Genomic DNA, 12,385 nt, shown 5'->3' with positions numbered 1-12,385 from the left:
CGTGATGCTACTCGCATGTGCAAAGAACACATGTTGAGTGACGTACACCCAATCCAACGTCACGTTGTAGTGTTCACGGAATTAACCCTACTCACAACGCTTTACCACCAGCCTAGCTATAGAGGCAAGAGACCTTTATTAGTGCCAGATGCAAATTTAGCTGTGCCAACGCGCGCTACTCATTGGTGGACTCCTTTCGCGGACGTGTTAGGAGTTGGATTCATGTGTCTTGCCAGCATAAATTATGCAAATTAAGCTGTGCGAACGCCCGCTTCCGATTGGTGGACTGTTTTCACGCTCACTCATGTTTGGCTGCTGTCCTCGGCTTCCCCGAGCGTCAGTGTTTACAATCAGAGCAGAGACCCTCTCATAACGCCACAGTAGCGAAGTTGGAAGAGGTAGAAATATTTTGGGGAAATAAGGGAAGACTCCTTGATATCTTCATTTAACTCTTTCACTGCCACTGACGTTAAAAGACGTCAAGTAAAAACCTACGGAGGGCCGCCAATGACGTTAAAATAAGTCATTCAATTTTTTTTTTTTTTTTTTTTTTAAACGGGTGGAGGAAAGCCTTTCCCAGCTGTGTTGGAAGTTTCAAGCAGGTCTAGTGAGCCTAATGACTATTTTTGGCCCCTAGATGGCAGCAATGACTCTTTTGACAAGATTGGGTAGGCGTCAGCAGAAGACGTGAGGCGGGGCAAGAGTGTTGATGGGACAATGGCTGAAGAAGCCATAATGGCGACCGGTTTGCAAGCAGCTCACGGTCGAGACGTTTTTTTCAAAGACGAAAAGCATCGACCAACGCTATAAAGAACACATTGATGACGACGATGATCATCATCGATGATGATGATGGTGACTCCGAGGTTGACGGTGAAGTTGGAAGCGTTGACGCGGCGGCTATGACGACGTCATAAAAGGTTCACGGGCTAGTGATGCCAACACCGGAAAACGCGGAGCACAACCGAGCACGCTCAGGCGGACATTCAATCGGACGACGAAGAGTGCCCCGAGTCCAATGCATATTCATCGGGGGAGTGTAAACAGTCTGCTACTTGCTATTACCCGGAAAAAAAGGCCGTCTGCACGCGAAACGGACAATGGAAAGTGAAAGTAATCTGTTGTGCAAACCCTGCTCCCTCTCCTTGCACGCAGGAGAGCGTTACAAAAAGAAAAACTGTATTTGAAACATCCACATAGTAAATAGTAAATAGTGCCACAGTTGCACACATTTGTAAATAGTTTGCGAAATTGTTTTGTCAAATTGTTACACTGTTGAATGGAAATAAACGTATTTTGCAAACTAAAAACACTTTTTCATTGTTGGTGGTGGTGTATTACAGAAGTAAAGCACTATTTAGGTGTTTGTGGCATCATTCATGGACAAAAAGAAGTGTACAATTCACTAGAGTGCATGAAATAACATCGTTTCACAAAAAGCTCTTTTTCTCCGCTTTTTGTTTCAAAACAGAGCATTTCGGGTGAAAGTAACCATTTTCTAATGTTGATTACTGAAGAACGGAATATTTATAATATAATATAATATTTTTTTTCTGATGAAAGATGAGAGTTCAATCTTTCATTTGGTAGTATGTGTGTTTCCATAGTCCAAACACAACATTTTCTGTGGACCTTGAAAGATCAGTCAAAATGCTTAAATCGGCTGGCACTGGCGACATCCCGTTTCTGAAAACGTCTGGCAGTGAAAGAGTTAAAGATGATATCGCATCATTGACGTGTGTGATGAATAGTCTGCAGTGCTGAATTTCTACTGTCGCCACAAATAAAAAGTTAACACTGTTACTCAAAACAGCTTTGTATATTCACAGATGTGCCAGTAGTCTCCCTTCCAAGCACTCTCTCGCGCAGGTTTTGGAGGTTTCCATCTTCCAACACAAGCTGATTCCAATCAGCAGGATCGTTATCAAGTTTATGCAGAGCTTGCTGATGAGCTGATCATATATCAGCTGTGTTGGAGAACGGAAACATCCAAAACCTGGAGGACTACGGCCCTCCAGGACCGGAGTTTGACACCTATGATCTGGAGCTTTCAATGACGTAGAATCAAGGTGAGAGCAGATCTTGGACTTACATTTTTGGGGACAAAAACAATCACTTCTGTCTGGATTGATCTAAAGAAAATTCTGGTCCTAAGTTTATTTGATGAATACACTTAATGAAAGTGTGTGACTATAGTCAGTTGATTACACTGAAATGTAAAGTTCCATGTCATCTGCATAAGTATAATGCGGCACATTGAAAATACTGTTTTCTAGAGCTCCAGTTAGAATTGTCGTCAGCTGCCGCCATTCCCCTAACCCTGCTGATAGCTCACTTGCTGCAAACATCACATCCCTTTTAGCTAGCCTAATGAAACATATTTAACCTCCCTAACTTTTGTTCAGTTGGAAGACAGAAAAGGGAAGATACTGTCTGACCATCCTAGGTCAGCTTTTGGTCGGCCATTCATACTGTTGATGTATCACACAACATGCTTTGTCCTTACAGTGCAGTGGATCAGTGCCTGTCCTATTCTCCCCGCTCACCTGCGGCTCTCAAATGCTACCTGAGAATCTTCAATCTGACATCCAAGGTTCTGCTGCACTCTTCTTTTAAGTCCCATGTCTTTTACCTTGCATATAATCACAGTGAGAAGTGAAAGTGGACAGGTGCTGAATAATGTATGACCTGGATTCTTGAGATGATCTCATTTTTCAAAGCAAGGTCAGGAAAACAACATACTGTATGCATACTTTGCTCGAGATAAAGAACTCCAACCACAATTGGGTCACCAGGACCAATAATGTTGCATGCCAGGAAATAGTTTAAACTATGTAAATTATATCTTCAATTATATAATAACAGTAGTAGTATGTATGTATTAATAATTATACAGTATGTAAATATTTCAACTAAATATAAGAATTTAGTGGGATCAGTATAAAACTGAATATTATTTCAATCATGAATGGCCCATTTATTTTTTTGAACAACATGGGTGTCATCTCTTTGCCACTGTTATGATAATGATACCTACTCATATATGAACTATCATAATTACTTGGAAATAACAACATCCATGCCATGGCAATACGTATCAGAAATAGAAAATAGAAATGAACTTTATTGCTGAGTACTTTCTATGTTTTGACAGTGTTGTTAAACGGATACTTGACTAATTTTGCCATTTTCCGAAGGTAATATTTTGTCTATATTGTATGTGATAACTTCATTATTTCCATGTACAATTAATACCTTTAAAACAGGAGTGGGCACACTTGGTCTTCAAGGGCCAGAGTCCTGCAGGTTTTGGATGTTTCCTTTCTCCAACACAGCTGATATATGATCAGCTCATCAGCAAGCTCTGCATAAGCCTAATAACGATCCTGTCGATTGGAATCAGCTTGTGTTAGAAATCCTGCAGGACTCCGGCCCTCGAGGACCGACTTTACCCACCCCTGCTTTAAAAACACATTTTGCCACTTGCAGTCGACTTGCGATGACAACACGCGTGCCCAGCCGTGATTGGTCGTTACCTGTTTCCTGCGCACCTGTGATGTCATTTTCAGTCAACAGTAAATGGCAAACAGTAAATGGTGTATTAACTGTACACAAAAAATAATGAAGTTATCAAATTCATTCTACACAAAAAACTTTTACTGCTGAAAAGTATCCCTTGAAGTTATTACCTCAACTTCAGCTCCAGCAACCAATCTGTAAAAATAGCGCATCAATTAGCACCTACATAACGTATCCAATTTTTCTTGCTAACACATCAAATTATTCTCTTCCTTCTTTATAGCTCACTGGCTTGGCAGTTGAGAAGCATGACATTTAAGCCTTCTTTAGTAAATGTGTACTTTTTCTCCATTTCAAGGTGGAAAACTACCACGAAATGCATTTCCTACTTTCTCATGCACGACTGATAAATGCATAAAGCGCTTGATGACATTCACACTTGATTGTTTTCTACTTCATCAAACCAATCTCACTCCAGAGATGACACAAATGCCTGCAAAACCTAGAATGGTTTACATTTTAAAAAGGATTACATTAACTTGTATTTCATTTTAGGTCATTATAAGGTTGTGAGAGTGACAAAGTGGGCATTAAATCAAAGTAAAATCACTTTGTGTTCCTTTGGGAGGATCAGTCAAGTCAGGCTTTGGTGTAGATTACTGATGTGTGTATTGCCCCACATATTGCGTTGCAGGGATCACCAACTCCGGTCCTCGAGGGCCCTTATCCTGCATGTATTAGATGGTTCCCTAATCCAACACACCTGAGTCAAATGATCAGGATTGTTATCCTATCAGGCTTCTGCAGAGCTTGTTGGTGAGGTTATCAGTCATCGTGGTAGGCTTGCAAAGTGTGGTCGCTCTGAGGCATTGTATTGCCCGTGCTTCAAAATACACGCACTTTGCCTTTAGGTCATTGCATTCTATTAGTTCACTGCTAGATGGCATTAAATTCTACACCACTGTCCTTTTAAATAATATATTTCCAGATAATGGAATTTGTGGTTCATAATTAACAAAAAAAATATATATATTAAACTTCTCCAATCTCATGCTCTCACTACACAGCATATTATACAATACATAGTCTGTTTAATTGCCCCCTCCTGCAATTCAGCTGAGTAAAATTCCACCCACAATGATGAAATAAGATAAGTTAGGATAGCAAGTATTTTATTATCCTTCTCTGTCTGACTGACTCAAGAAATGCAAAAATAAAACTTAATGGAAACGCTAGAAATTAAGAATTGTTATCAAGAATTACAAAAGAAAACCCATACGCCGTCATCGCACAGCGCAGCCACTTCCTGGTCTTCTTCTTTTTCTTTTAAATTACTGGTGGATCCCATCACTATGGCCACCTACAGCAGCAGAGCCCCTCTCAATATTTGCAAAAGAACAACAGATAGAAACCGGCATAAATCGCATGTCCGTTTTGCGCATTTTGAGTAAATTCAAAACATTTGGATGGACACTTGACTACATATAGCACCTAACCGCTTATCCTCACAAGCGTCGCAGGCATGCTGGAGTCTTTCCCAGATGTCTTTGGTCAGTAGGCAGGGTACACCCTGAACTAGTTGCCAGCCAATTGCAGGACACACGGTGCACCAAAGGTGCATTCCTTGATATAGTGGAAGCAATAACTGATTTACTGGAGTCCATGCAGCAGATTGTAGCATGCAAAATGCATTTATAAAGAAGTGCAAGCAGACCTGCACATACGGGTGATGTAAAGTTGGCCACGACGATCTCTGATCGCCACTGTTAAGTGTGTCAAAGAAAATGTCCTTGGTCTGCCAGAAGACCTAGCATGGTGCAGCGCAATTTGCCAAATTACTAACCATGCTAAACGAGGCTCGTCAACTGCACTGTTTTGGAATATAGAGCCCTTAGGTGTCTAATTATTATTTTTTATCTTATAATATTAAATTGATCGAATAATACAGTAGGTCATTTGTATACAATGTAGTCTGTTATATAAATGTACACAAATAATTTCACTTCTTTTTCAACATTCATTCTTTGGTGCTTTCTTCCAAAAAGGCCATCAATCAGACTGCCATTTAAGCTAAAGAAGAGGCAGTGATGGGTTATAAGGTCACCTCTCAGAGTAAACACGCTAGGTGTGGGCAAATTTCAGTAAGATACTCTTTATATGGAAAATACACACGCGAAAAATCCCAGATGTGCGTGCTTTGCCTCTGAATGACATCGACTCTGATCCATGGCTCAGACGGATTGTGTTCCGTGTCAAATGTATTTAACCTGCAGATCCCGGGGCACGCTGGCACAAACACACACACACGCACGCACACACCTGCACATTTATGCAGAAGCAGACACTGCTGCACAGTTAAAAGAGAACTGACTCCACTGTTTTGCTGTTTCATTCTGTGCACGCTCCCCATCATCCAACCATCCCCATGTCTGTCTTTTTCAGTGTCCTCAAACTGTCGACAGGTCACAACTCTGGCATGCCAAAATCTTTGGTGCAAGTAAAATGTCAATAAGTGGAGAGACAAAAAAAAACAAGTAGCTCATAAGAGAAATTAAGAAATGCATTCCACAGATGAGAGAACAAAGTCAGATGGTTCAAATATGAAAGATGCCGGTATGCATAACCTTCTGGAGCCTGACTGATTCATATGGAAATGATGTTTTGCTATGCCTTTGTTCAATCACACCACGCCACTGACATTTGCTCAGTGTCTAGGAGCAGTTAGAAGCTTTAGATGTAAATCAGGAGTAGGAAGTTAAGCTTTTGACTTCTCCTTGTCATTATAATCCAAGGGATATCACTGCTGATCTTCATCCAACAAGCCTGTAACATTGTTAAACAGGATCCGCCTAAGAGTGGGTTGATGCTACGCGACTTAGGTGACACAATTCGGGTTGATTTCACAATTTGGGATATACACGTACAGTCCATCACTGTGGTGTAAAGAGTAAAAGGCAAATAAAATCGAATATGCTCAGATTAGAATGTGGACTAGATTGCGGACTCACACCTGCTCCCAATTTTACTGCACCACACACAGACACTTGTAAATACACTGGGTGGGGTCACATTCACGGTGTAGGGGTAGAGTTCGCCAGTCGGCAAGCTGGCAAACTCAGTAACAGGGTTAGCTTTCACTAAGGACGCTGGGGTGACGACCGGGGCTTTTCCCCGCTGGGCCTGGGGTTAGGGGGTGCCGCCTGGTGCTCCCATCTCCCTTTCTGCGGTGTTCCGTCCCAATACGCGGCTGGAGGTGGGGTGGGCGCGGGTTCCCTGCACGCTCCGCTGTCCGGTCTCTCTCCGGCACCGATGCCTGGGTGCGGAGGGTCCCTGGGATTTGGGGGTCATGGTCTGGGGGGCTAGGGTAGGTGGGGGTGGGGTCGAGTGGTGCGGCGGCTTGGTTGGGGAGGGGGTGGGGGGGGGGGTTACGGGTGGCTGGGGGTCTGGGGGCGGATGAGGCTGGGTTGTGGTGGGTGGCGGGGGTGGATGGGGGGCGGCGGGGTCGTGGGGGGAGTGGGGGCTGTGGGCCGATGGGGTGCCTGCCTGCTGCCATGGGTGGGGGGCGCTCCTGGCTCCTGGGTTTTCTCTCCAGCCGGTGGCCCCTGCGGGGCCCGGCGATTGTCCCTTGGCGCTGCCGTGGCCTGGGGGGCCCTGGGGGGTTGAGCTTGCTCTGTCCTGGCTGGGGTCGACAGCTCCCCTGTTTTGTGGAGGTTTTCATGCAATGCCAGACCACACCAGCATCTATCGAAATTCAAACACAATCTGCTTCTTCCTCTGGTCGTTGAATCGGTGGAGGCTGATGTCTGTGGATCTCACTCTGCTTCATCTATCCTTCCTTCCTTTCCTCAGTCTCTCCTTTGGTCTCTTGAGGTCTCCCTAATTTGTTGGAATTTAGATGTTTCTGGGGTTGGTGAAAGACTCTGGTTGGTAACCCGGTGGGTAATCGGTAATGTCTGGTCGATACTGGATTTCACTTTCCTTTCTTTTCTTTGATCCTTCCTCGGGTCTCCTGACAACCTCATAACTCTAGCTGGATTCTGAAGTATTCGGTTTAGGTGAACGGTATGGGATTTTTAATAGGTTTTAGGTGAACTAATGAGTACACACTCACAGGCACGCACTCACACATGCACACACACACACATATACACGCACATGTTCACTTACATACAAAATAAAATAAAACAATAAAAAATAAAATAAAATAAAAGAGAGCAATGATGATGACATGTCGAATCGGTAAAATTACCGAATGAACAATACTGAGCTGTGGGGGAAAAAATAAAAAATAAAAAAAATAATGCGATCTCTCCAAAATATGGATTAAAATTAGTTATGAATCAGACATCAGACCATGCAATGTAAACGGATTACCTATACCCTGTCAATGCAAGCTTGATGTCATTGAAATCAGGCAACCTTCACAACAAAACACCAGCACCTAGAAGCACATTATACACACTCAGAGACGGCGCGTCAATGAATTCTGAGCGTCTGTCATGCGGCAATTGTCAACACTCGGAACACACTTCCGTCATTGTCAAACTGTCAATATTTTAAGATGAACTGTCAATCCATCATTTGTCGATTGCGCAGCAAAATGAGTGTCCGTCAATGTTTCCGTCATTCAAGATGGGTATTTGTCAATGTTCTGTCAATCGTCATTCGTCATCAAAATGGGACGTCCAGCATTGACGATTACAATGATGGACAAAAACCCACTTTCATCAATGTAGCGTTGCACGGGATACCAGTACCAGTACCGTACTTCAATGTTTCGGTGTAAGAAATGGCTCTGTAGAATTTTTATTTACCATTGGTATTTAAAACATTTTTACGAGACAGCTTGCCAACTGTGTTTTAAAGGCAGGTACACATACACGAATGGCTGCCTGTCTACCGATATGTGGAAAACGCCTTAAGTAAGCGGCACGGCTCTTTTAGTGTGTGCAAGAGGGCACAGGAAGATGGCTTCTAGCACTGAAGCGCTCGGTGGCCATCCACTCCTTGTTGAGGGGCATGATACGCAAAGTGTCATAACTTTTTTGCTGACATGGCAAGCCGAAATGTCTTCTCCAAGTCCAGCCTCTTTTTATTTTTAAAGTTACTGCAAGAACACGCCGAATATATGGCCATCCACCTCATTAACAGGTGTTGTGCCAAAGTACTTACCCATGTAAAAAAATGTATCCGCTGCAGCAGGAGCGTGCACGCATTGAGTGGAAGCCACGCGACAGCACTGCCTACGCATGTTTTCAATAAACACATGAAGAACACACGAGTGATTATTAATTTTCGGAGTTAGAAACATTTTGTAACATTAGCAAATGTTTATCGCGGAAAAGCAGAAGAAAACGCAACAATCACTCCTGCAGTGGACCCAAGGTACGTTTAATGAGCAGGCACACAGTAGGAAACCACAGGTATGCATAGAAAAAGTTCAGATGATTGACAGCGACAAGTTGGGATGCATTTTTGACACTCCCCTTAAAAAATAAGTCAAGTGTGAATTATTTTGTTCCCAGTTTGTAGTATTTGATTACGCATTCAACTAGTTGGGAGCGGAATGGAGAAGAGCAGAGACGCACGCACACACAAGCAACGTTACGTTGAGTCATTGTAGTGCCACTGTATTACCAACATTTAAAATGGATGACATCAAATGCAGTCAAAAACAGTACTTCAAGAATATGGCATGCAATGTGAAAGCTCATACTGTATATACATAAATATATACAGTAAAGTATCTACATACATTAACATGTATACATCCTGATATTTTGAATTAATAAAAAAAATAATATTTTGAAGTTCTTTTGTCAGTTTTAATTTTGCTGCTTTTGCTGATGTTTTAGATTTTTGTCTTGGTACAGTTTCAATACTGGCATCGAGGTATTTTATGCAAATATAGTATTGAAGTCAAAATTTTGGTATTGTGACACTACGTCAATGCTCAATTTGTCCGATTTTGGAGGTTTTCTGTCAATTGTCAATCGTCAACAAAATGGGCGTCATACAGGGTTTGACGGACCTTCCGTCAATATTGACGGAATGCCCACCTCTGCACATTCTGTTACACCTCATACCCGGACACATAAAAAAAATTAAAAAAAGATTTGGAAAATATGTCATCACTGAGCACAATGTGAATTCAAAACAAAACAAATTGAGACAAATTAAAATGTATGCGGTTATGTCATTAAATTGGTGCTGCCACTTAATCAGGCCTTTATGTACACTACACAAATCTTGACTTTTCCAGAACCTCTAGTGCAACTCCACATTATGTAGGACTTGATGCCAACACTGTCTACGTTTTATAGCACACAAACTCACCTCAATTATTTGAGCAGTAAAGTCACAATTGAGAGGTTTTATTTCCTCAGGTCATTATCTTATCCATGTGTTTAGTTAAGTCTATTTCTAAATTTAATGTAACTACATGGCGGAAAAAGAGGATTAAGCAGACATTAGGCCAGAAAGCCAATGAAACCAATGAAGAGTACTATATTTTATATCTATAATCTATATCTATATCTAATCTTATCTATATCTATAATATTTTTTTTGTAACAGTGTAAAGCTCATTGTATCTGTACCAGCTCATGAGAATGAAAAAAAGATAAAACTATGTCTCTCCATGTCTTTATTGTCTAATGTGAATCGTTGATTTTGCCTTCAAATGCTGGAGTATTGGTTTAAAAAGTTTTAACTGTAATACCTTACCTGACACTCTGTAGCTGTAATGTATCCGGGTCTGTGGCATTGAGAGAGGCTACAAAGCTTTCCACTGGAATGTTTTCCATCCTGGTGACAATCAGCGGGTCAGGGAAAAAGACGGGTCCTTCATTAATGTCTAAAACTTTGACTTGAACAGTCGCTGTGGAGCTGGGGCCGTAACCAACATCAGAAACCAGAGGGTCCTCATTCTCCACTTTTATGAAGATCTTGTGGAGTGCGGTGCCTTCGTAATCTAGAGGCTTAAAAAAGTCAACGTTAAAGCAGGGGAATGATGACAAGAGACAGATATAGCATTCATATACCTTGACAACTGAAAGCATTCCCTCATTATTGTCGGGGTTGGTTTGGATCTCAAAGCGTCGTGTGGGATCTCCATTTATTATGGAGTAAACGGCTCTCCATGCACCAGTCGCTGGGTCATCTCTATCATCTACTGTCAGGTTGACAGCCACACCAGTCGAGCCTTCATATACATAGGCTTCAAACTGTAGAGACGAGGACAAACATCTCCATAAGCAAGAAACATACACTGTAATCTACATAGATGCAGAAACTGATGATGTTTTTTTATTAAAACATTCCACTCTCGAATTGGCAAGACTTAACAAACAAACAAAAGAACCATTATAATGACCAGCACAGTAACCCTTAAATGCACACCTAGGTAAAAAATGACCTGTAAAGGTAATTTTTTGCAACATCTTGGTGGTCATAATGGAAATAATCTAACATTCTAGATACTCCTCAAAACATATGATATTCTGCCATTTAAATTGTTACGGGGATGGCGTGGTTCATTGGTAGAGTGGTCGTCTCCCAACCCAGAGATTGTAGGTTTGATCCCACGCCATTGTGACCACGTCAAAGAATCCTTGAGCAACATACTGAACCCCCAGTTGCTCCTTACTGTATGCTGCATCACGAGTAGGTGAATGAGTATTGGAATGCAAAGCGTTTTGAGGGCCTAGTAAGGTGGAAAAGCGCTATATACGGTAAATAAAGTACCATTTACCAAATTTTTAAATGATTTTTTATACATTTGACAAAATCTTAGTTTTAGTTTTAATACTCCAGATTTTCAAAAATGGGCCAAAAATAAGGGAATCACAATTATCGCATTAATATCGCATTAACTTAAAGTGCCTTTACGACACCAATTTTTTTTAACGCTCGATTAACAACCGCTCCTTATTTGGAAAGCCTCTACGAAAGGGAATTTCAGTCGCGACGCAGCAGAAACGTCCACGTCAAAATTACCCAATATAAATGCATTGTACTGCACTGGAGCTACAATACACAATGTTTAAGGGGCAGAATGTTTGAGTGGAGGAGCCATTTAGACTGTGTAGCACGACCACCTTCCCTGCTTTGACAGAATGCACTCGGTAAGCGAGGGTGTGAGCGATTAGCAGAGAGCTAAGTCGCTACAGCTCTCCAAGACGTGTCCACTCTCAACCTCTGTGAGAGCAACCAATTTTGTCTGGTTTGTCATGCATTAAAGTTGCTGTCATTTAACAATGCGCATCCGTATTGAACTTAACAAAATAAATGCATTTAAGTTAACTGGATCAAGTTGTTTTTTTACAATTTAAAAAAATTGCAGAATTTCACAAGTTACTTCATTATAAAAATTAGTCAGCTCTTAATATGAAAAGAAAAATGCAGTGAGCTGTCACCATTGTCTTACAAACGCCATGTTGTCACAGAAAAATGACAAATCAATGTCACACTCGTTTTTTACAGTACAGTACATATTTCATTTTAAAAAATTATATGAATTGTTATAAAATTACTGTATCAATGACTAAAAAATGCAACCATATTTCTATTAGGTCAACATTTCTTTTATGTTAACAAGAGTGTGAAAAATGAAAAAAAATATTGTACATGTAATTGTAAATTTAGACATAAATTGAGATAGAAAATGTGTGATTATTATGCGATTAATTGTGAGTTAATTATTGAAGTCATTCATTTATTGTATAATATGATAGGAATGTTCTGTTTTTACCCACTGTGTATTGTCTGAAAAATAATGAAGAGCAACAGTTACATATGCACTCATCATGCTTCAAGTCCAGACAGCAACAAGGTGTAAAGAAAAGTGTCAATTACGTTTCATTCA

General features: G+C 41.2%; 1 protein-coding gene across 1 annotated transcript in view; it reads right to left on the bottom strand.

Annotated features, from left to right (window-relative positions):
* The window catches only part of cdh13 (cadherin 13, H-cadherin (heart)), a 436,422-nt gene that overhangs the window by 68,092 nt on the left and 355,945 nt on the right, over positions 1-12,385 (bottom strand). Inside the window, exons 10-11 of the mRNA XM_077567730.1 lie at positions 10,563-10,745; positions 10,246-10,499 (exon numbers count right to left, since the gene is read on the bottom strand). Of these exons, the coding sequence (XP_077423856.1) occupies positions 10,246-10,499; positions 10,563-10,745 (437 nt within the window). The remainder of the gene's footprint in view (positions 1-10,245; positions 10,500-10,562; positions 10,746-12,385) is intronic.

The sequence above is a fragment of the Vanacampus margaritifer genome, chromosome 6 (genome assembly GCF_051991255.1).
Source record: "Vanacampus margaritifer isolate UIUO_Vmar chromosome 6, RoL_Vmar_1.0, whole genome shotgun sequence".
In the NCBI taxonomy this organism is placed as follows: Eukaryota; Metazoa; Chordata; class Actinopteri; order Syngnathiformes; family Syngnathidae; genus Vanacampus; species Vanacampus margaritifer.
The sequence above is the reverse complement of the archived record's forward strand: the minus strand, read 5'-3'. Positions and strand labels throughout refer to the sequence as shown.